The sequence below is a fragment of the Eleutherodactylus coqui genome, chromosome 4 (genome assembly GCF_035609145.1).
Source record: "Eleutherodactylus coqui strain aEleCoq1 chromosome 4, aEleCoq1.hap1, whole genome shotgun sequence".
NCBI lineage: Eukaryota > Metazoa > Chordata > Amphibia > Anura > Eleutherodactylidae > Eleutherodactylus > Eleutherodactylus coqui.
Window position 1 is genome coordinate 5,882,094 of NC_089840.1, and position 25,633 is coordinate 5,907,726.

Genomic DNA, 25,633 nt, shown 5'->3' on the forward strand with positions numbered 1-25,633 from the left:
CACTGGTCTCCGTTGAAGACCCCCAACACAATTATAGGAGCGCACTGTTTGTCTGTATTGCAAGATACACAGAAGCCGCACACGAGAATGAGAATTATCCAGAACTGACAGCAGGTGAATTAATCCTGCACGATAGAAGAGTTGCAGAACCTCCCATTTTGGGTGATATTCCACATTATTCTTTACAGAAGCACTAATATATATATATATATATATATAAAATCGCTTCTCACTTGCATGCAGATGCGATTTCCAGGCCCGTGGGTGCGAGCTTTAATTTACCCTATTGAAATAACAATCCATTTTCATGCTGATGAAAAACGTGTGTGAAGATCTCATGGACCGCGACGCAACGCATTTCTCTCGCAGATGGCATCACAACTGCAGGTTTACAAGCTCCATGTCGGTCCAATTTCCACGCTCGCCATTGTAAATCCGGCCTTTGTGTTATGTCCAACAGAGTCCATTCATATCTAGTAATGAGAGCGCAGCAGGCGGCAGCTATAATGTCATGTGACACCTGCGACAGGTCATCTATTTAGCATGGTTAGTCTCGAATTGTAGATGTCAGAGAAGTGGAGATATTATCAGGCGGAGGGTCACGTAATGCTATGCAGAATCTGCTGTGAAGACGGACAAAACAGGAGAAGATGAACATTTGGCGGGTAAATTTCTAAAATTGGAGACTCTTCTTTATTTAGTAAAGCTATTGAGTCTGGATGAAACATGGAGAGTCGGCGCTCAGGAGAACAGAAGCGTCAGCCCCTTTGAGTCAGGTGGGGGATGGTCTACAGAAGGTCCATATAGATTGTACAGAAGAGCTTACGATGGTTGCCAGGAGGGCTAGATAGCTCATACCAGAATCACAGGCCCCTTCCCACAGGTTACCCACAATAAACCAGGACCCGTGACGTGGCTTGTGGGCTCACGTATTTTGGCCAAAATATTAGCTAATACTTCGTATTTACCATTAACATGCAGTGCAGCTTTGAATGGAGGGGAACCCCGGGGTACGAGTACTAAACAGGCAGGAGCTCTAATAAAGAAGCTGGGGTGCTGATAAAGGGGCCCGTCAGTGTAGGTCTTTAAAGGGGATGTCCGGGGTTTTTCTTTTGCAAAAACTTGCTCCCCATGCAGCGATCCAACAAACAGGCATGCGCTACCCCTTCCAGGCTCCCCGCTGTGTTCCCCGCGGCCGCTTCCCTGTGAGGTCATGTTTACAGGCTGCAGCACAAAGAACTGAACTCCACCTCACATTTTAGGTAATGACAACATTTATTATAGATATAAAACTACATCTCACAGGAGAAACGAGGCATCGTCCTACTAATAAGGGCTTCGGTTAAGGCCAACAGCGGACAGAAGGGCATCGGGCTTTAGATCTTACATCTACCAGGTGACGACTTTCTTATCAATGACCAGCTCCCCGTTGGGCGAATCCAAGGAAGTCGCGAGCAGAGCCAAGTAGACGGGTGTCTCAGCTCCTTCATCTGGTGACTTAGTGGCATTGGAGCCTGCCAGGTCAGTCCTCACCCACCCTGGGCAGCAGGCATTGAGAAGGATGGCCTCCCCTTTCCTGCTCTGCTTTAGTTGACGTGCTTGAATTCTGGACAGCACTGTCACCCCGATTTTGGACACCCCATAAGAAGTGTTTGGCCAGCCCTTCTCTTCATGGACTCCGTTCTTGGCATCCTCCACAAACTGCTCCATCAGCTTCACCAGCTCGTCCTCGGTGATGGTGGAACTGCGGAACGTCTCCTGAAGTTCGGGGCTGCACTTGGCGAGAGCCGAGATGCTGACCATGCTGGACACATTGACAACTCTTCCTGTAAAAGCACAACACATGGTGGTGAGCGGCAGCACAGAGGACCGGTCCTACAGCTCAGGCTATAATGTGATGTCTATGGGGGCCATCCAACCCTTTAGCCTGCAAATGGCTCGAGTATCTCTTGTCTGATGCCATCGTTTCCCACAGGAGTAACTGAGGTACACAGCAGCCCCTGGGGGCCCTCCACAGAACTCAAATAGGGAACAGACCATCATAATCGTTGCCAATTATTAACATCTATAATGATGACTGTTAACTCTTTAAATGGTTGGCAGATTTCTACAGATATGGGACAATTAATATCCACGATGATACTTTAACCCCTTCCCACCCGGGGGTGTAAGTGTACAACCCAGGTGGGTAGCACATTCCGCAAATCAGCAAACATTTATGCCAGTAGCCAGGCTCCTGCTGCAACAGTGGGGATCGGTGAGAACACTGATCCCTGCTGTTAACCCCTTATATGCCACGATCAATGTAAGGGCTTACAGAGGGAGGGAGCAGCCTTAGTGGTCATCTGCCCTACACCACGTAATAGCGGAGGGCCCATGCAGAATAATATAGATTATCCAAAGAAAAGGATTTTGTTGTAGAAAAACGTAAAAGAAAATATACAATTTTGGTAATTTCGTAATCGTACCGGCCCGCAGAAAAAAAAAAAACTGACCGTCATTTATGCTGCATGACTAAACTGTGGGGAAAACAATAGTTGGTGTTTTTTCTCCGCGCTCTCCAAAAAAAAAAAAATTCTACAATACATTAAATGTACATAAAAAAATGGTACCAAGAAAAAAAAAAAACAAGCCGGGTGGATGGAAAAACCAAAAATGTATGGGTTTTAAAAAGTGAAGATGAAAATCCCCAAAAGATTGTTGCAAAAATCACTAAGGGGTTAAAGGTGACACCAACCTCCAGGTCCCCGCAGGTGAACACAAGCTCTTCTGCTCTGAGCGGTCAGATGACCGGTGTACACGGCAGACGTAATGAGATTGGTCGGTACACTTTACCCCCCGGTGGACGGGCCCGTCGCCGCGCACTCACCATGTGGTTTGATTAGTGGAAGAAGCTCATCGGAAATGTCTTTTGTGGCGAAGAAGTTGGTCCTCAGAGTGACCTCCGCTTGGGTGGCAAATGGCGCCGTGTCGGCAACTGGAAAGATAAGACATGGAAAGTCTGAGGTTCAGGTCAAATACGTTGGTACACCGAAGAGAGCGGCCGCCATGTATGAGCAACTAGTGCCAGGAACGAGGCTCTCTTCATGGCTTTTAATGGAAATTGTGAGAAATAAAAAAAAAAAATTGTATTATGTTCTATCACATTTCATAGAATGGTAGAGTTGGATGGGTCCTCCAGGGTCACCTGGGTCCTCTGGGGTCATCGGGTCCGACCCCCTGCTTAGTACAGGTTTCACTAAATCATCCCAGACAGATGTCTGTCCAGCCTTTGTTTGAACACTTCCATTGAAGGAGAACTCCCCACCTCCCGTGGCAACCTGTTCCACTCACTGTCTAATATCTAATCTGTCTCCTCCCTCTCAGTTTGATCTCATTGCTTCTAGTCTTTCCTTGTACATATGAGAATAGGGCTGATCCCTCTGCACTGTGACCGCTCTTCAGATATTTGTAGGCCGCTATTAAGTCTCCTCTCAGCCTTCTCTTCTGCAAGCTAAACATTCCCAGATCCTTTAACCATTCTACAAATCCAGTTTCCCTGAAAATAAGCCCTAGTACGATTTTTCTGGATTTTTGAGGATGCTTAAAATATAAGCCCTACTCCAAAATTTAGCCCTGGTTACAATTAAAAAAAACAAACAAAAAAAAAACAATATAAATAGTGTCCAGGCAGCTATACATGTAAAAAAAAAAAATCTATTGGAGCAAAAATTAATATAAGACACGGTTTTATTTTCAGGGAAACAGAGTAGGACATGATTTGCAGACTGCCCACCATCTTGGTAACTCTTCTCTGAACTTGCTCCAGTTTGTCTATGTCTTTTATAAAGTGGGGTGCCCAGAACTGGACCCAGTATTCCAGATGAGGTCTGACTAAGGAAGAGCAGAGGGGATAATGACCTCACGTGATCTAGACTCTATGCTTCTCTTAATACATCCCAGAATTGTGTTTGCCCTTTTGGCTGCTGCATCACATTGTTGACTCATGTTCAGTCTGTGATCTATTAGTATACCCAAGTCCTTTTCACATGTGATGCTGCTTAGCCCAATTCCTTCCATTCTCTATGGGCTTTCTTTATTTTTCTTGCCCAGATGTAGGACTTTGCATCCCTTCTTGTTAAATACCATTCTGTTAGTCGCTGACCACTGTGCAAGCTTTTCTAGATCTTTTTGAATCCTCTCTCTCTTCCCTAGTGTTAGCTATCCCTCCTAGCTTTGTGTCATCAGCAGATTTGATCAGTTTCCCACAATTCCCTCCTCCAGATCATTTATAACAATGTTGGCCAACACTGGGCCCAGGACAGAGCCTTGTGGTCCACACTTGATACATTCTTCCACTTGGATGTGCAGCCATTTATGACCACTCTTTGAGTACGATCACTCAGCCAGTTGTGAATCCCCCTCACAGTTGTTTTGTCAATCCCAGATTTGGTCATTTTTGTATGAACCCCTTTGAAGGAGGAAAGTATTTTTTCACTTAAATGCATCTATTTTGGGCTGACAATCATTTTTGGGTTTCATTAAAAATGTTGCATTGTTTGTCTTCTGCAGATCACTGGAATTAGAATTAGTTTGCTTCTCGTTGGTTGTTGAGTTTCTGCATGCATGACAACGGATCAGTCCGTGTAAACTGGCAGCCCCTTCTCTACGAGCGACTGCCTGCGTACTCTGGATGGAGGCGGGAGGCTGGAATGATCGCGCTCCGCCTTCATTCACCAGCGATGATCGTTGCTGGGATGACCCGTTGGACATCTGTGCCCGGCAGGTGGTCCTGTGTGAACGCACCCCGACAGTCCTTCAGCCCCCGACTGCTGTACCAGCCATAATTATTCCTATGCAGGAAGCACAGGAGCAGCGATCACTCATTGGTTGGAGGTGAAGCGCGCCGGGTATCCATTCACAGTAAACAGGCAGTGGTTCATAGATGAAAGACTTCCTGTTTACAGGCGCCGATCCGTCATTTGACTTCTATACCTGCACAAACTAATTATTGTCCATCGTTCAGATCACGGCGGCATTTACACTGAAGGATTATAATTAGAGACGAGCGAGTATACTCGCTAAGGCACATTACTGGAGCGAGTATTGCCATAGCCGAGTATCACACCGCTCGTCTCTAAAGATTCGTGAGCCGGCGACAGGTGAGTTGCGGCGGGGAGCAGGGGGAAGGGGGGGGGGGGGGTGTTGGGGGGAGGAGAGATCTCCCCTCCGTTCGTCCCTGCTCTCCCCTGCCGCTTCCCGCCCCCCGCATCTTTAGAGACGAGCGGGGAGATACTCGGCTAAGGCACTACTCGCTCCAGTAATGTGCCTTAGTGAGTATACTCGCTCATCTCTAATTATGATGGTTGAGTATACAAGAGCCTTAAGCTGTCGGTCCAGCACACGGATCTCCTACTGAGCCGCCGTCTGCAGTGTCCATATACAGCGCTATGTAGAAGCTGCAGAAGACAGAAAGCTGCCAAAATGTTACTAAAACCCCCAAAATACCCGCATTTCAGTGAAAATAATTGCCTCTAGAAGTGTCCATGGCTTCAATAACTATAGTCAGGCACGTAACGAAGGGCTATAGGGAGATTTATGTTAAAAACTGAAGGCCGAGCTGTGATTGGTGGCTACAAATGGGCAACAGAGTCGGTTTTATAAATCTCCCCCGAGGTTTTCTTGTGTTGGATTCCCAGAGATTAGACCTCTGCATGAAAGCGGGGCACAGAAGGCGGTCTGTGCATTGTATGGCTGGAGTCCATGTGGTGCCTGAGGCTTCACGCCGGGTTTATTGCTCAGCGCTACGGTATTACAATATGTGATACAATGGAGGTGACCCCAACTTATTGGACTTTGCAGCATCAGCAGTAAAGTAATTCCGCTGTATTAAGACTTCATATTGTGGTTCACTCATTGTGTGTCATTACACCCATAATGGGGCCCGGATTTGGGAGCCTAATTTGTACTGAAATCGTCCGTACACGCTATTATAAACAATTGCGCGTTCATATGATCACGGCTTCAGGGTTCGTGCTGCAAAGTTGGCGCAGGAAATACCTCCGTGCATCAATACGAGCCGCTCACAACGTGTTTCAGATTGGGTCAAGGGGGTGCGAGCCCCCCGTCACATGACCGCTGCCCGATTGTCAGGAACCTCGATGACGACTCCTCTGGCAGCCGCAGTGGCAGCCGCAGTGGCGGGCAGCGAGTTCTGGCAGCCGCTATTTATAAGGGTTCTTTGCAGAAAAACCATAAACTGCGTAACAAACCAGAACTGCAGGTTACAGACAAGTCAGCGTGACTCTGCAGATACAGAGCTTACAAGGCGAGCCGAGGCCCGTCCAAACATCTGCACTCCACGACTAGAGTCTATCCAGGGGCTATCAAACCACACCGCAGGAAAACTACAACTCCCAGCATGCCTTGATGATGCCACATAATTATGCTCTACAGTGCCTGAGGGGCCGAATATACAGCTCAGATCACCACTGCAAGCTGTAAACATTGAGTACCAAGGAATACTGGAAGATTTCAGCTCTGAAGCCTGTGCAATAGTGAGTGCAGCTCTGGAGTATAATACAGGATGTAACTCAGGAGCAGTACAGGATAAGTAATGTATGTACACAGTGACTCCACCAGCAGAATAGTGAGTGCAGCTCTGGAGTATAATACAGGATGTAACTCAGGATCAGTACAGGATAAGTAATGTATGTACACAGTGACTCCACCAGCAGAATAGTGAGTGCAGCTCTGGAGTATAATACAGGATGTAACTCAGGACCAGTACAGGATAAGTAATGTATGTACACAGTGACTCCACCAGCAGAATAGTGAGTGCAGCTCTGGAGTATAATACAGGATGTAACTCAGGATCAGTACAGGATAAGTAATGTATGTACACAGTGACTCCACCAGCAGCAGAATAGTGAGTGCAGCTCTGCAGTATAATACGGGATGTAACTCAGGATCAGTACAGGATAAGTAATGTATGTACACAGTGACCCCACCAGCAGAATAGTGAGTGCAGCTCTGGAGTATAATACAGGATGTAACTCAGGATAAGTAATGTATGTACACAGTGACCCCACCAGCAGAATAGTGAGTACAGCTCTGGAGTATAATACAGGATGCAACTCAGGATCAGTACAGGATAAGTAATGTACACAGTGACTCCACCAGCAGAATAGTGAGTGCAGCTCTGGAGGATAATATAGGATGTAACTCAGGATCAGTACAGGATAAGTAATGTATGTACACAGTAACTCCAGCAGCAGAATAGTGAGTACAGCTCTGGAGTATAATACAGGATGTAACTCAGGATCAGTACAGGATAAGTAATGTATGTACACAGTGACTCCACCAGCAGAATAGTGAGTGCAGCTCAGGAGTATAATACAGGATGTAACTCAGGAGCAGTACAGGATAAGTAATGTATGTACACAGTGACGCCACCAGCAGAATAGTGAGTGCAGCTCTGGAGTATAATACAGGATGTAGCTCAGGATCAGTACAGGATAAGTAATGTATGTACACAGTGACTCCACCAGCAGCAGAATAGTGAGTGCAGCTCTGCAGTATAATACGTGATAAGGGCCAATAGGGGCTGTAAAGAAATTAATAAATGTCGCTTATCAAAAACGAGTACCGTATATATGCTTATCAATCTATTTTAGCAAAAAGAATATTTTAGCAATATATTGTATGTGTAACAGAAGTCATGACTCTTTAAGGAAGTACGTCTGATCTAAGTGGAATCAGGAAGTTCTAAGGCCAGATGTCTCGGGATGTAGTAAGACCTAGCCTAACCGCAAAGAAGATTATCAGCAATTTCTTAAAAGTCATATATCAAGCCTGAATGTCAAAGTTTATTGAATGATTATGTCATAGGTTTATTGTCAGATATAGAAGTCATGAGTTTATCATGAGGTTATTCCTTGTATTACCATAGGTCGCATCCCTGCGTGGGCGATCTTCTATATAAACTGAGACGATACAGACAATAAACAGAGTCACTTGTTTCAAACCATATACTGTGTGTATAGGTCTGTGCATGGTCTCTCAAAGGAGCGCTCCTCCTGCTTAGGTCAATTCGGAACCGACAACATGACTGACCAGTCTGTTTGAACAAATTAACCCTCGACAGTTCTTGGCGCCCAACTAGGGGGCGGGGCTTACCTTTACGGGACATCGCAACCAGTAGACTGAAACAAACTCCTGGCCCGTTGACGTGGATATTGGATCCGGAGACTCCAGACTAAAACACCGGTGTACAGGTAAGAGCTTATCTTACTATTATACAGTCTGGATTCTTTTGATCTGTGTGTCTCTAACGGACTAGAGGTATGTTGTTGCCTGTTTCCTATATTTTCTGCCCCGTCCATATTTTAGAGTGAATAAGTTCATTTAACTGTCCTAGACGGAAGAACTCACTCATTGGGACTTAAAGAGTCATGTTGTCTGTATTGGAGATTGAAATAATTGTCATTGTTATAGTCTCATTTCTGGCAGTCATATTCTTACTCTGGATCTGTTATAATATTACTAAAAGTTCCCTAAGAGGCGAAGTCTGGTCTCCCCTGAATCCTAGTGTTTGAAGTTGACCACGTTTTAGTTCTGTAAATCTATTCCGGGACAGGGAACTGTGTGTTCCCAGATAGTCTCAGTGATTATCTTAGTTTACTGTGTGAAATATACGTCCTGTATACTTAGTGAAGAATAGTCGGAAGTGGTCAAGATGGGGTCTGAACAATCTAAGATATATCAGACTCCTATTGAGATAATTAAAGATAGAGAAGGGGAGGACATTTGCAGACAAGCCTATAAAGTTTACAAACGTATAGGCCTCAAGAAGGCGGGAACATTCAATTATGAATTTTGGTCACAATATGAGGATAAGCATAGAAAGGAAATAAGAAAAAAGGGTTTGGAAAAAGGCATGAAGGCTATTCTGGACTGCTCTAAAACAGCAGAAGACGAACACTGGGACTCCGAATCCCGAGGCAAGGGCATTTTAGTTTATTGTCCTATGCCCCGGCCACCAATAGACGTTCCCATGGAAACCCCTACGGTTCCATTAGTCTCTCCTGTCGTCCCGGCCGTTCCACCAATGTCTCCAAATAATCCCTTTAATTCTCTGTATCCCAATTTGCCACCCTTGCCTCCTACGTATCCACAGGCTACTGCCCAGATGGATACACCTCCCTACAGCCCTCAATCAGGATCCCCGAGCCCTGAAGTAAATAGAGGTCCGGCTTGGGACTGTCCACGTTGTGGTCAACAGAATGCCTGTTTTAAAGAACTCTGTACAGTATGTGGGACTCCACGTCCCAGGGATCAGTGTAGACAACCGGTTCCCTTATTCCCAGTTACAACCTCCACTACCCATTATAGAGAACCAAACAGACCAAGTCCACCATTGGGCACGGTCAGACAAGAGGACACTGACAGACCATCGTCTTCTAATGACAGACCTACGGACGCACATAGACCAACTCCCGGGTCTACAGTCACTACATGGCGACCCTGGAGCGCCACAGACCAGATGGCACTGTGTCAGCAACTGCCCGATCCCCAGACAGAGCCAGCAGCTTTCCATAGAAAGTTGGAAGTCATACAGAAAAACTACTCTGCCACTTGGACAGATATGGAATGTCTTATGAATGTAAAATGTCCTCTGGGCCTTTACAATAGTATTGCTCAATTTTGTGGTCTTGAAGATCGCCCAGATGACCCCCAGACATTACTTAGTGGTACTCAATATGTTGACAAGGTTAAGACCTGGTTTAAGGACAAAGCCCAAGAGAGACGTACAGCCCTAACCCAGTGTAGACAGAACAAGGGCGAGTCTATTGAATGTTACTTTGGCCGTTTAGAGGAAGTTGGCAGAGATCTGGGTTTATATGATTGTCCAAAAGCAATACGTAATGCTGCTTTTTGTGAAGCCTTTATGCAAGGAATAGATAAGCGCCTGTCTGAACGCGTTAAAGCATGTACCCCCGATTGGCGACAGGCCAAACCGCGTGATCTATATAAGAAAGCTGTAGGATTTGTCATGGATACAGAAGACCACGCAAAGGGTGTTATGGTTAAACATTACACCATGGAGGGGGACACAGTCCGACTTAACGACCCCAGGCGGGAGACCCGTAAGTGTTATAACTGCGGGAAGACTGGACACTTGGCCCGTAATTGTAGAGCCCCTAAACGCCCTAGACAGAACATGTCAGACGAAAGGGGGCAACAGGGAAGTACGGCCAATACCACATCATCCCGCCCACAGGGAAACAACGGGTATACCAATTACCAATGAAGGTCTGGCACTCCTTCCCCCGTGTCCCTTATAGTTACTGACGCACGTGGGCCACAAATTTTTCAGCCTCTAAAAATCCAGGGGAAGGAGGTGCCCTTTTTAATTGACACAGGGGCTACTAAATCATGTGTCAGTACCTCACAAGTCAATGACCTTAGTATTCCCCTCTCAGACTCCATAGCCATAGCCGTTGGAGTGTCCGGTGAACCAACACCCATGCGTGAGACCGAACCCATAGAAGTCTCCTTTCAAGGGTCACGAGTCCTCACTCGCTTCCTGGTGTCACCCGCTGGGGATTGCATCATGGGAACCGATGTGATGGGACCCCTGGGGTGCTGTATTCAGCTCCATCCTTCCGGTGGGGCTCATGTCAGTACCTCTGCGGCCGACCACCAAGTATTCTGTCTCATGGCAGCAGACTTGGTCACTCCGCCTCCTTCTTGTACTGTATATGTGTTGACCCCAGAAGATACACAGGTTCTCTCAGCAGTGCCAGAGACCCTTTGGGCAAAAGGGAAGACAGACTTGGGCCATCTCCACGTACCCCCAGTCATGGTATATCTCAAAGATGGGGAAAAAGCCCCCATGATCCGCCAATATCCCCTAGCCATGGCACAGGAAGACGCAATAGCCTCCACTATTACAGAGTTATGTGCCTTGAATGCTTTAAAACCTTGCGTCTCACCCGCTAACACGCCACTCTTCCCGGTTAAAAAGAAAGGGAAGAAAGGTGAACCTGATACCTACCGGATGGTTCACGATCTAAGAGAAATCAATAAGGTGACCATCCTAGAAACACCTTTGGTCCCCAACCCTTACACTCTGTTGTCCACCATACCATCCGGAACCTGTTGGTACACTCTGATCGATCTCGCCAATGCCTTTATGTCCGTCCCGATCCACCCCGATTGCCAGTACCTGTTTGCCTTCACATTCCGAGGAAAACAGTACTGCTGGACTGTCCTACCACAAGGGGCACAAAACAGCCCAAATCAATTCACCCGATGTATGAGGCTTGTACTTGATGCATGGACGGTCCCACCAGGTGTGGCCCTGCTTCAGTATGTTGATGATCTCCTACTCTGTGCACCGGACAGACCCACCTGTGTTGCGGCTTCACTCAGCCTCCTTTGTTTTCTTGCAGACAGCGGGTGTAAAGCCAGTAAAGACAAATTACAGTTTTGCAAATCTCATGTTGTGTTTCTTGGTCACTGCCTAGGTCCTGGTACAAAACACCTCACGCCAGAACGTACCAAGGTGGTGGAGGACATGCCACTCCCTACCTCCCATGCTCAGTTGCGGACATTTCTGGGGTTAGTTTCATATTGTCGGCCGTGGATTCGCTCTGCCTCCATGACCATGCAGCCTCTGTACGACTGCCTGAGTTCTAAGCCATTTGCTTTGTCTCCGGAAGCCGAGTCAGCTTTCCATCAGCTGAAAATACAGATTACCAGTGCTCCAGCACTGGGTCTGCCTGACTATGATAAACCCTTCCAGATGTTCGTGACTGAGATGGCGGGACATGCTACTGCCGTCCTCACACAAGAGCATGGTGACAAAAAGCGCCCTGTAGCATACTACAGTGCACATCTTGATGCAGTAGCCAGGGGTTCACCCTCCTGTGTAAGAGCAGTTCTGGCTGTACAAGCACTACTTGAGAAAGCTTCTGAGGTGGTCCTAGACTACCCTCTTGTGGTCCTCACGCCCCATGACGTACATGGAATTCTGACACAGGTGAGCCGTAAACATCTGTCTCTTGCTAGACAGGTTAAAATGGAACTTGCAGTACACTCTTCATCCAATGTCTCATTTCAACGTTGCACAACTTTGAATCCGGCCACCTTACTGCCATTAGGTGACACTGATTCAAAAGGGGGAGTAAGCACAGGGGATCAACTTTTTGTCAATTCCCTAGGCGAAGAGGAAGCTTTTGACGCCGAGCACCAGCATGACTGTGCTGCTCTGATGGAGCAGGAGACAGCTGGATTTGCTCATGTCACAGATAAGCCTCTCCTGAACCCCCACCTTGAAATGTTTGTGGATGGATCACGATACCAGAATGAGATGGGCAGATTTGTGACAGGGTTTGCTGTAGTATCAATGAATGAAGTACTGATAGGCCGCGCCATGCCCCCACATATGTCAGCACAGGAAGCGGAGCTGTGCGCTCTGACCGAGGCCTGCAAGTTAGCCCGGGGAGTCACTGCTAATATCTACACGGACTCCAGGTACGCGTTTGGCGTTGCGCATGACTATGGGCCGATTTGGCGCGCGCGGAGCTTCCTAACAGCTCAAGGCAGACCGATAAAGAATGGTGAGGCAGTAAGTAGTTTAATGTCAGCTATCATGCTCCCGAAGCAGGTAGCCATAATAAAGGTAAAGGCACACACCCAAGGGGACTCCTTGGAAAGCAGAGGCAACGAGAAGGCAGACGGAGCAGCAAAGGCTGCAGCCCTGCTGGACTGGAGGGCACCCGTGTGCAGAGTTCAGACCAGGTCCTGCCCAGCGGAGGAGGATCCTGATCCCCCTGCCGAGGACCAGACCCTCTCTGTCCCACCACAGAAGGAGGTGGACCTACTCCCCTCAGGGCAAGAGCAGGAGCGCTGGGCAAGTGCAGGGGCAGTAAAAGGAAATGAAGGTTGGATGATGGGTTCCCGTATGTGTTTACCTGCGGCTGCCTATCCTAGTATGGCCCTTTTGGCTCATGGAAAGGTGCACGCTTCTCGTAATGCCATGGTAGCCCTGGTGGAGAAAATGTGGTACGCTCCGGGATTTGACAGGATGGCAAAGGCATACGTCAAGGCTTGTGAAATCTGTGCACTACACAACCCCGGTCAAGTAGTAAAGACCCCTCGGAAGTGCACTCCGCGACCTTTGTACCCCTTCCAGAGACTACAGATAGATTACATCCAGCTGCCCAGATCAGGAAGGTATGAGTATGTCCTGGTATGCATTGACCTCTTTTCTGGGTGGGCTGAGGCCTACCCGGTCCCGAAGGCCACTGCCCAGGCCACTGCAAAGAAACTTGTGTCAGAGTTAGTGTGCAGATTTGGGGTACCAGAGACCATTGAGAGCGACCGTGGTACTCACTTCACTGGTGAGGTAATGAAGGAAGTCATGTCCGCCTTAGGAGTAGAGCAGGCGTTTCACACCCCCTATCATCCGCAGAGCTCCGGAAAAGTAGAAAGACTCAATGGCACCCTCAAACTTAAGATACAGAAAGCCATGGTTGAAACAGGAAAACCTTGGCCCGAGTGCCTACCTCTGGCCCTCTACTCAGTACGAACCACGCCAAATAGGAAAACAGGACTGTCTCCTTATGAGATTCTCTTTGGCTCCGTGCCCAGGTTAGGACTGTATCACCCCCAAGCTCTATCCCTGGGTCATGATAAAGTTACTTCCTTTGTGCAGGATTTATGCCAAAAGCTAAAAATAACACACGACCTAGTCTTCTCTTCTATTCCAGACCCTGATAGTTTGGAAGGATCCCACTCTCTGAATCCCGGAGATTGGGTGGTGGTAAAGAGACACGTCAGAAAGACTTTGGAACCTCGCTTTGACGGACCATACCAAGTGCTGTTAACCACTCCCACCTCGGTCAAGCTAGAAGGCAAACCCACTTGGATCCATGCCTCACACTGCAAGAAAGTTCCAACGCCTCAGCACCACGAGGGGGGTGGAGAGTAAGCCCAACCCAGGGTGGGGGAGGAGGATGGCAACCTGGACACCAGCATTGATAGTCTGGATAGGTGTATTATTTACCCTTTGTTTTCTTGGACTACTCTCTTTGCGGGACAATTCTTCATCAACTGTCAATGTAAGAAGAAGATGGACTGTTTGGGCGGAAGGACACCCCAACATGTGGGAATACTTTGCAAAAGACGTACTGAATATTTCCCATATGTGCATGCCCAACCTGCGGAGTGGGGAAGATATTTTACGGACTTGCTTACTGTCTATCCCCACTCCAATAAAGACACTTTGCGATATATATTCAATAGTGCATAACAATAGTGATGTGGAAGAGAGCAATGTTATTCAGGAAAATACCTTTCTTAATGTATATGAATATTGTCCCCATTGTGATGCGGTCAAACATACACTTTATGTTTCACACAAATGGTAAGAGATTTGTTTAGATTCATGAAAACAATAATGCATTTTAAAAAGTCAGATGTCGGCTGTGATCTTGGGACTTGTTCCGATCGCCATATTTGGGGTCAGGAAGGAATTTTTCCCTTTTTTATACAAGGATAATTGGCTTTTTCCTAAAAGGGTTTTCGCCTTCCTCTGGATCAACTCAGCCTCAAAATTCCCCATAATTGTCATTCCTGTGTGTGACTTCCTGATGTCCAAAATGGGGGAATGATAAGGGCCAATAGGGGCTGTAAAGAAATTAATAAATGTCGCTTATCAAAAACGAGTACCGTATATATGCTTATCAATCTATTTTAGCAAAAAGAATATTTTAGCAATATATTGTATGTGTAACAGAAGTCATGACTCTTTAAGGAAGTACGTCTGATCTAAGTGGAATCAGGAAGTTCTAAGGCCAGATGTCTCGGGATGTAGTAAGACCTAGCCTAACCGCAAAGAAGATTATCAGCAATTTCTTAAAAGTCATATATCAAGCCTGAATGTCAAAGTTTATTGAATGATTATGTCATAGGTTTATTGTCAGATATAGAAGTCATGAGTTTATCATGAGGTTATTCCTTGTATTACCATAGGTCGCATCCCTGCGTGGGCGATCTTCTATATAAACTGAGACGATACAGACAATAAACAGAGTCACTTGTTTCAAACCATATACTGTGTGTATAGGTCTGTGCATGGTCTCTCAAAGGAGCGCTCCTCCTGCTTAGGTCAATTCGGAACCGACAACATGACTGACCAGTCTGTTTGAACAAATTAACCCTCGACATACGGGATGTAACTCAGGAGCAGTACAGGATAAGTAATGTATGTACACAGTGACCCCACCAGCAGAATAGTGAGTGCAGCTCTGGAGTATAATACAGGATGTAACTCAGGATAAGTAATGTATGTACACAGTGACCCCACCAGCAGAATAGTGAGTACAGCTCTGGAGTATAATACAGGATGCAACTCAGGATCAGTACAGGATAAGTAATGTACACAGTGACTCCACCAGCAGAATAGTGAGTGCAGCTCTGGAGGATAATACAGGATGTAACTCAGGAGCAGTACAGGATAAGTAATGTATGTACACAGTGACTCCTCCAGCAGAATAGTGAGTGCAGCTCTGGAGTATAATACAGGATGTAACTCAGGATCAGTACAGGATAAGTAATGTATGTACACAGTAACTCCAGCAGCAGAATAGTGAGTGCAGCTCAGGAGTATAATACAGGATGTAACTCAGGAGCAGTACAGGATAAGTAATGTATGTACACAGTGACTCCACCAGCAGAATAGTGAGTGCAGCTCTGGAGGATAATACAGGATATAACTCAGGATAAATTAATAAAATATATATAGACGGACACTTTTCGGTAACTCATGGTCCAAAAATTACCCAGCAAGTATTTCTGACCCCGCCACACGTACCTTTAAATGCAATTCCAGCATTGTTGACGAGGACATCCAGACCGCCATACTTCTCCTTGAGAAAATCCCGCAGAGCCCGGATACTCTTCAGGTCATTGATGTCCAGCTGATGGAAGAGCGGGCACAACCCCTCATTATTTAGGGCCTTCACAGCTTCTTCTCCAAGCTGGGGGTCCCTGGCTGTCAGATACACATCTCCCTGGAACTGCCGGCACAGAGCCCGGACCACAGCCAGCCCAACACCTTTATTGCTGCCCGTGACTACTGCCACCCGCACTCCAGCCATGCTGCCAGCACTTACAGTATACAGAGGAGGAAGTGCAGAGACTGGAGGGTATTATAGCAGGAGGGGCAGCTCCTCCCTGCAAGGACTGAGATCTGCCCCCTCCTCCTAGAACTGAGTGATGTGCTGCCATCTGGTGCTCAGAATGCAGAACTGCTCTGCTGAGTTACATAAATAGAGCAGTTCATACTGAAGCTTATGCACAAGTACATTCTCCTGCATATATAGATTTCTATGGACTCAACCTACAGCGACGTCCGGAGACTTTCCTTTCACTTTCTTTTACATGTTGGGGCCCTGTGTTCCCATTGTTCTGCACTCAATACCCCATAATGACAAAGTGACAACATAATGGCAGACGTCCTTGGAAAAAAAATGTATTAAAACTCCCATTCTGCAGTGACATAAGTATTCACACCCGCTGGTGACACTTGTAGCTCTGGGCCTCCCATTTCATTGGATCATCTCTGAGATGTTTCTACAGCTTGATTGGAGTCACCTGGGGTAAATTCAGCTGATCGGACATAATACCCCCATCTATATAAGGTCTCACCGCTCACAATGCAGATCAGAGCCAAAATCCAGCCATGAGGAGAACAGAACTGCCTGCAGAGCTCAGAGACAGGAGTGTGTGGAGGCGCAGATCTGGAGAAACTGCAAAAACATTTCTGCTCCCCTGAAAGTTCCCAAGAGCCCAGCGGCCCCCACAATACTTACATGGAAGAGCAGCCAGGACTCTTCCTAGAGCCGCCAACCCACCAAACTAAGAGGAAGAGGGGTGTTACATTATCCTACCCGATGATACGCCAGCCCGGGCTGCCCTAGAACTTACCGCAACCCCTGTCCCTGCCTTATTGCCTCCACTCCTTGCTAACCCCAGGCGGGCAACTGGGCGGCGGTCCCTACTCTCGCTAGGGACCGAGGAGAGATGCTGGCGTACCAAGATGGGACAGGGTAGAATACCGATAGGAAGGGCAGATGAATAAACCAACAGAAAATACAAGCAGACCGAGGCGGATGGGATGACCTGGCAGATATAGCAGAAGCTGACAACAGGAGACTGACAGAGGCAGGATGCAAACACACTGACCGAAACCGATAACTGGCAGTGAATGGACCTCCCTGCCAGCCTTGTAAACAGAAGCCTCTACCCAGGGGCGGAGAGAGGCAGGCAGCACCCCCCAACAGAATTAAATGAACAGGAGCCAGAGCACGGAGCTGCATTCACAGGCGCGTGCACGGCGCCGCCCACACCCATAAGCGCGCACACCGCGCCGACCAGGCAGCCGCACCCCCGGCAGCCGGACAACAAGCGGGGGGACGCACCCCGACCACGGGACCCAGCGCCCAGCCGCCCCGGGAGGACCCGCAGCCACCGCATGGTAACAAAGGGTCAAGTAAGAGAGGAAACCAAGAACCCAGCGGCCACCATAATACTTACATAGTAGAACAACCAAGATCTTCCTAGAGCTGCCGACCCCCAAACTAAGGGGGAGAAGGGTCTTGTAAGAGAGGAGATCAAGAACCCAATGGCCACTCTGGCTGAGCTCCAAAGACCCTCTGTGCAGAAGGGAGAAACTTCTGGAAGGTCAACCAACTCTGTAGCCTCCACAAATCTGGGCTTTATGGCGGAGGGGCCAGAAATAAGCCTCCTCAGTTGGGGCTCCCACACACTTGCGATTGCGGTTTTTGTTAACGCGATTGTCAATGGGATTTTCTATTGTAAAAAAATGCAACGCAACTACGTTTTCGGTGCGTTGCGTTTTTAACATTAGAAAGTCCCATTGACAATCGCGTTAACAAAAAACACAATCGCAAGTGTGTGGGAGCCCCAAGACACATGAAAGCCCCCTGGGGTTACCAAAAAGCACCCAATGGCTCTCAGACTGTGAGAAACAAGATTATCTGCTCTGATGACACCAAGATGGAAATTTATGGCTCTAAGCGTTCTGTCTGGAGGAAACCAGGCGCCGCTCATCACCGGCCCAATACCATCCCTACAGTGAAGCCTGGTGGTGGAAGATCATGCTTGGGGAGGGGAGACCGGTCAGGGTGGATGGAAAGCTGAATGGAGCAAAGTACAGAGATAATGAAAACCTGATTCAAAGCCAAGGGACCTCAGACCGGGCAGAAGGGTCACCTTTCAACAAGACAATAACCCCAAGACCCCAACCAAGACAAGACAATAGTGAGGACAACTCTGTGACTGTCCTTGAGTCATCTCTGAAGAGAGCTGACAATGGCTGTGCACAGACGACCCCCATCCAACCTAACAGAGGGCAGAAAATCCCCAAATCCAGGGCTGCAAACTTTGTGGCATCCCCAAGAAGACTGGAGGCTGGAATCACTCCCAAGGGGCTTTAACTAAGTACCGAGTACAGGGTGTATATACGTCTTGGACCCAATGTATATAGAAAGAATCCTAATCAATAATCGCATACCAATGATCACAAGCTTTATTTACTACGTAAGTCAGTGGGCGATGGATACAGTTGTTTGATATACAGTTATAGATATCGCTGCCATATATTCACTGAAAGGAATTATCAAACCTAGTGCACAGCAAATGGGAGCAGCGGTCCGTAATAACCAGTCAGACTCCACTTTTATTTTTCAAAGGCATTTTGGTAAAGTAGCAAACTAATAAGCCGCCACCAGCAACCGCTTCATGTGTAGGGATTTCAGGCACTAGTGTGGAGCCTCAGGTAGTAGTTGGGAGGAAGCTGGAAGTCGTCAACAGGTAGTCACAGTTTGCAGTACAAATGGATGAGGCGGGTAGCATGGTTGGAAGGGAAACCAGAAGTCAGTATCAGGAGGTCTTGTAGAAATAGCGGAGGAACAGGCAAGTGGAGATTAAGCAAACGGTGCTGTGGAGCAGAATAATCATGCACTGAGGGAGTGGCAGGGCCAGGCTTTTATAGGAATTGCAATCAAGACAGAGGCGGGGTCAGGACCAGGAGGCAGGAACTACCGTGTTTCCCCGATAGTAAGACACCCCCGATTGTAAGACGTATCGGGGGTTTCAGGGGGGTCGGCTAATATAAGCCGTACCCCGAAAGTAAGACATATGTCTTACTTTCGGGGAAACACGGGGGGTATTGCCGCCTCCCTCTCATCTACCGTAGCTGCGCGCCGCCTCCTGCCCACTTCCGCGCCGCCCCCCTCTCCATACGTCACCGCGCCGTCCCCTGCACTTGTCACTTACCCGAATCCCGGCGGTCCGGCGTCTTCATACTCACCTGCTGAAGATGGCCGCCGGGATCTTCTCTCTCGGTCCATTGCCGATTCCAGCCTCCTGATTGGCTGGAATCGGCACGTGACGGGGCGGAGCTACACGGAGTCGGCATCCAGCACGAGCGGCTCCATTGAAGAAAGCAGAAGACCCGGACTGCGCCGGCTCCATGGGAACGAGGACGCTAGCAACGGAGCAGGTAAGTGAAAAACTTCTTATAACTTCTGTATGGCTCATAATTAATGCACAATGTACATTACAAAGTGCATTAATATGGCCATACAGAAGTGTATAGACCCAATTGCTTTCGCGGTATAGGTCCAATATAAGACATACCCCGAAAGTAAGACATAGTGGGGCTTTTGGGGATAAAAAGAAAGTAAGACACTGTCTTACTTTCGGGGAAACACGGTAGGTAACTGGGATCAGGAAACACTGCTGAGAGTCATGCAAGGGAACTGTCCACAGGCTGGATAGCTCAGTAGTGAGAGCTACTGACTGGAGCACAGAAGGTCCTGGGTTCCATCCCTGACATCATGTTTCCTTTCTGCTAGTTTTCATAAATGTCCCATTCCATTTTTTTGCAGTTGTGAGCCAAGGAATAAACTGGTCATAGACGGAATTATAATTAACGAGTCAAACCATCTTTTATTCTACTACGAACTATCAGATATTGATTTATATGCCATCAATGTTTATAGTCAAAACCCTCCTTCAATAGCCAATTCTATAACTCAGGGCAGAGAGTCGCTGCAAATAGTGGCTGATCTTCAGCAGGACGTGGTGGGCTTGTGTATTAGGCTCTTTTGAAAGCACACTTTTCTCTCTGTCTCAGGTTACAATTTTTATGTGTAAAATGACATTGAGACAAAAACCCAGATCGAACCGTTGTGTGTAATATGTATGTAAGGGGTTAAATACCCATGCAGATTCATATATGTTCCTTCTAGAACCTTCAGAGAAGTCACATTACTTTTTTTACCCTAACTTTGCTATGGATTAATATGACAGTGAGCTGATCATTGATTGGCTGGGTTTAAAAGGTAGCTCCTGTTCCCGAGCTCTGGTGTGACTCAGTTGTTTTTGCAGAGAGCCTTGTGAGGATTGAGGTACCCCGATGCTGCTGGAGAGCTGTTTTTTTCCTGCATAAAGACAGTGCAACTCAGATTCATAGAGTGGTGCTACCCAGCTGTTGCAAAACATGTGACAGAGGGAGGTCTGCTGATCATCCAAGGAAACATCAATTACAATTATGGACCCAAGTGCTGAGCCATCACCAGGAGAAAGGCCACCAGCGAGAGCAGATAGACTGACAGACAGTATCTAGATAGTCAAGTTGCAGTGGTAAGTAATCGTGAGTACTATCCCTTAAGGTTATCACCTCCCCAAAGGCCCTGTGCTAATGATCTGTACATGGAGCAGTGACTGCAGATTTCAGGTAGTGGATTTAGTAATCTGGTTAAAAGAAGTTCCTGCAAGACTAAGGGTCCATTTACACGGGACGAATGTCGGGCAAATGATGCCTGACACTCGTCCCTGCATACACTCGCTGCGGTGCCGCCGCACAGGAGCTAGTATTGCTGGCTTGCTCACAGAGCGGCCAGCAGGGGGGTGAGGCAGGGCAGTAGATTTTTCACATCACGCTCCCCCGCCCCTCTCCATTCACTTAAAGGGGTTGTCCCGCGCCGAAACGGGTTTTTTTTTTTTTCAACCCCCCCCCCCCCCCCGTTCGGCGCGAGACAACCCCGATGCAGGGGTTTAAAAAGAACACCGGAGAGCGCTTACCTGAATCCCCGCGCTCCGGTGACTTCTTACTTACCTGCGGAAGATGGCCGCCGGGATCCTCTCCCTCGGTGGACCGCAGGGCTTCTGTGCGGTCCATTGCCGATTCCAGCCTCCTGATTGGCTGGAATCGGCACGTGACGGGGCGGAGCTACACGGAGCCGGCATCCTGCACGAGCGGCCCCATTCAGAAAAGAAGAGGACCCGGACTGCGCAAGCGCGGCTAATTTGGCCATTAGCCGCCGAAAATTAGTCGGCTCCATGGGAACGAGGACGCTAGCAATGGAGCAGGTAAGTGAAAAACTTCTTATAACTTCTGTATGGCTCATAATTAATGCACAATGTACATTACAAAGTGCATTAATATGGCCATACGGAAGTGTATAGACCCACTTGCTGCCGCGGGACAACCCCTTTAATACAGCGAGCGTTCAGTACTGCCTGGCTGCTATTTACACTGAGCGATCAGCTCATTGTCCATCATTTATGCTGCATACGGTGCTGGACGATGAGCTGATCTTTCAGTTTAAATAGCAACCGGTCAGTATTGAACGGCCGCTGTATTAAGTGAATGGACAGTGGCAGGGAAACAAGGAGTGAAATCTCCTGCGGCCGCCTGGCCCCCTACTGGCCACTCTGTGAGCGAGCCAGCAATACTAGCTCCCGTGCAGCAGCACCGCAGCGAGTATGTGCGGGGACGAGGGGCGGGCATCGCTTGCCCGACATTCATCCCATGTAAATGGGCCTTAAGTTTAATGGGCAGAATATAATGCATCAAAAGGCTGAAAGGGACTTTAAGAATTTCTATACTGTGGCTCCAGAGCTTGGACCTGAGCCGTCGGTGCACTAGGGGGAGATGCACAATACACAATATGCCAATGACCTGCAGGAAATAATGATTGGCATTCAAAAGATAGATTTGATTATAATCAAATTATGAGGGTCTCGTCAAGTCAAAATGCAGATGCTCAGGCATAAAGAGAGTTACAGGCTCGTTCGGCGAGACAACTGGTTTGTCCCACGCTCAACACACAAGCCACGAGTTATCCGGCAGAAGATGATTTAGTGGTAGAAGTGCCTGCAGAGGACTGCAGTGTTGGCACTGCGGAGACTGGGGCCACACCGCCTGCTAGTATTGGTCTGAGAACCGACTCCTCAGAGAAGAAAAGTTCAACTAGAGCCCCTAATGGTAGTTGGGCATACCGCAGGGGATGCAAGGGATCAAAGTGAACCACAACACTCAGAAGACCTTCTTGCTGAATGCCTCAATCCGTTAGCCTACTTTGGAAATAAGGAGGTCCAGTGTCTCATGGACATGGGGTCTAAAGTGTTCCAGAGTTATTTTGAGAAACATTTCAGGGACTGTATTTGCCCTGATACAGAAACACCAATTAAGGTGATAGCAGTCAATGATGCATCGATTCCGGTAGTAGACGTGGCCTGGATGCAGGTCCAAATCTGTGGACAGGATGTAGGGAAGAAAGGCCTCCTTGAGAGGCTACACCCCCGGAACTTTAGGCATTAATTTTCTCCAGGAGCTCGATCTAATTTCGTTTACTAAAAGGGGCCAAGTTACTGGATACGGACCTTGAAGCATCGCGCGACTCATGAAGCTTTCCAACAGCAGATTATGGCTTGCAGGCTACAAAAAAGGTCTTCTGAGCAAAGAGCCTCTGTAAATGTGTATGTTCCCATCCAAATGACTTCTGCCATTCCTCCAAGACAGGAGAAGATTTTAATGCTACCGGTGGGGAATAACAAGCATTTATATTGGGATACCCATGATGATTGAACCTATTGGAGTAGCTAAAGCCGGATGTGGCCTATTGGTGGCTAACACGCTGGCCATTGTGCAGAATATCCAAGTTCCAGTGTGCTGTGCCAATGTGAATGATCCCATGAGCCAAGGGCAGCCCAGGAATGTTATAGTTAAACACTTGAACAAGGGGGCACAATCTGAGATTAGTTGTGGGAAAACATTAGAAACACCAGAAAATGGTCAGGTTGTGCTGCTGGGATCTGTTGTTCTACAGGTTTCCAGGAGCACACCTTCACAGGTGAGGGATAATTGGGCTGGCTGGGTGTGGAGTTCCTCCTGTCAGCCAATCCCCACAGGTCTGCTGCATATATATTCACCAGCCCCTCTGCAAGAGGAAGCTGGTATCCCTTCACTCTAGGGATGTTAGTCCTGCATGCCTGTATATGTGTTAGGTGTGTGAACAGCGTCTTGTCCAGTGTCTGTGTAGGTGGCCGGACATCAGGTGTGCACAATCCTGCTCTGTGGTTGTTCTGTCTTGCATGCTAGCCCTAGTGTGTTGGAGTGTGAGCTGTGTCCTGTGCTGCTGGGTTATGTATCATCTCTAGGCTACTGTGGCCCTTAAGTTTCAGCGCGGGGTCGCCTTTATAGAGGCGATCGCTCTGCTTCCAGGCAGGGTTCTGGTTCATGTTGTCTCGTTAGAGTAGGGACCGCGAGACACGAGGACCCTTGAAGCTGGGCTCACGGCTTAAGTTCATTGGCCAATGCACAAACGAATTCCTCGTATTTATTACAGCAATTCCATCTGCTTATATATGTTTGGTGAGTGTGTTGGCCGTTATCCTATGTTATGTCTGTCCGTGAGTCCAGTATACAGTTCACTGTCCCTTTGGTGTTCCAGTTGTGCGTCTTGTGGGAACGCGATATCACTTCCGCGTTTGTGCTGCGGCGAGGTGCGCCCAGCTGACGTAACAGAAATATTTTTTTACTGGAAGAGTAGTAGATGTTTGGAACAAACGTCCAACAGATGTGGTTGGAAAATGAAGAATCAATGAATTTTAGCTGCCCCGCATACACCTAGATCTATCATAAGAGAGAAATAAAAAGGCAATAATATAACGGCGGCTTCGTGGACTTTGTGGTCTTTTTCTACCATCATTTTTCTGTTTTTAAAAAGTTATTCACTTAAATGCTGAATGCTGGAGTAATTACAGAGAGTCGGGGCCCCTGGGCAGCCCCTGTAGTGCTCGTGCGGAAGAAAGATGGTCCCTAAGATTCTGTGTTGACTACGGAAAGCTGAATGTTGTACTATTAGTGGTTCTTCCCCTCATACTGCGAATCAAGGAGTCCCTAAATGCACTAGGAAAGCAAAATATATGTCCATCTCAGACCTGGTCAATGGGCACTGGCGAGTGCCGGGGTATGAAAAAGCAAGACAAAGACAGCCTTCATCCTACCCATGGGCCTGTTTGGAATCAAGTGGATGCCATTCGGGTTAACCAATGCCCCTGGGGCCTGCCAGTGACTGATGGAGCGATGCCTGGGCAACCTTAACTTGGAGGCAGTGCTAATTTAACTGGATGATATCGTAGTATATTCAACCACCTTCGAAGAACATTTACATAGGCCGGGCCAAGTACGGAGTAGGCTAGAAGTGCAAGAGAAAGCCGAAGAAGTGCCACCTGTTCAAACAAGTCTGGAATATCTGGGACATACAGGAGGGGGTCCGGCCCTCTGAAAGTGGTACAACAGTGGCGACTCCAAAGATGTCACATGAGCCAAGAGCTTTCCTGGGCTTACTATCCCATATTTACTAATAATCACCATTGTACACATCATGCAGCACTTTACATCACTTCATATTGGGTTCTGTCCCCATCGGGGCTCACAGGTTTTCCTAATACATCTATTGGCATGCTTTTAGATTGTGGGAGGAAACCGACGCAAACACAGGAGAACATGCAAACTCCATGCAGATGTTGTGCTTAGTCAGATTAGGAACCTGGGATCCCAGTGCTGCAAGGCAAACGTGCGAATGACCGAGCCACCGTGCTGGCCGTTTATTATCTCCTTGATGAGGCGGCCCTTTTTTTCTTTCATTTTTCCTCCCCATTTTCAAAAAAATCACAGCTGTTTTATGATCCATCGCCGCCGCTGCCTGAGGGCTTGTTCTTCTGTTTTGCAGGCCGAGTGGTATTTTTCAATAATACTATTTAATGTACCAGATAATGTAATGAGAAACTTAAAAAAATTTCTAAGTAAGGTGAAATGAAAAACAAAACGCAATTCCACCACCCTGGGGGGTGGGGCTTGTTTTCATGGCGTACATACTGCGACAAAAATGACATAACTTTATTCTGTGGGTTGGTACGATTTTTAAAGGGTCATCGGGGGGCATAATATTCTATAAGACTTCAGCCTGCAGTAGTAAAATAACGGATTACATACTCATCCATCCGCGCTCCCCACCTCTGCCATATCGCCATTTCTCCGGTCCCCACTGGTCTTCACTACCGAGTGCAATGACGTCCCTAACAAAAGGGCCATGTGACCGCTGCAGCCAATCACCGTCTCCCTTCAGCCAGTGAATTGCAGCAGTGCTGATGTGACCCAGTGTTGGGTCGTCATCACTCCCCTCCCGGAAGTGAAGTTCAGCTGGGACCGGAGAGATGGCGATATAGCAGAGGTGGGGAGCGCGGATGGATGAGTATGTAATAA

The 25,633-nt window shown here is 47.7% G+C and overlaps 2 protein-coding genes across 2 annotated transcripts in view; both read right to left on the bottom strand.

Annotated features, from left to right (window-relative positions):
* LOC136625058 (carbonyl reductase [NADPH] 1-like) overlaps positions 1–25,633 on the bottom strand; it is a 32,946-nt gene that overhangs the window by 3,347 nt on the left and 3,966 nt on the right. The gene's annotated exons all lie outside the window — the stretch shown is intronic.
* Positions 1,257–16,193, bottom strand: LOC136625057 (carbonyl reductase [NADPH] 1-like). Its single transcript, XM_066598991.1, has 3 exons — positions 15,863–16,193; positions 2,870–2,977; positions 1,257–1,826 (listed from the first exon to the last, which is right to left on the bottom strand). Exons 1-3 carry the CDS (start codon positions 16,146–16,148, stop codon positions 1,390–1,392), a joined length of 831 nt encoding a protein of 276 aa, XP_066455088.1. The 5' UTR covers positions 16,149–16,193; the 3' UTR covers positions 1,257–1,389.

What these genes read in the sequence shown, in the direction of transcription:
- LOC136625057 (XM_066598991.1), bottom strand. Translation starts at nt 16,148, where the DNA reads ATGGCTGGAGTGCGGGTGGCAGTAGTCACGGGCAGCAATAAAGGTGTT. An exon ending in TGCTGGAATTGCATTTAAAG is followed by an intron (nt 2,978 to 15,862) that starts GTACGTGTGGCG and finishes TTATCTTTCCAG; the next exon opens with TTGCCGACACGGCGCCATTT. An exon ending in TCCACTAATCAAACCACATG is followed by an intron (nt 1,827 to 2,869) that starts GTGAGTGCGCGG and finishes GTGCTTTTACAG; the next exon opens with GAAGAGTTGTCAATGTGTCC.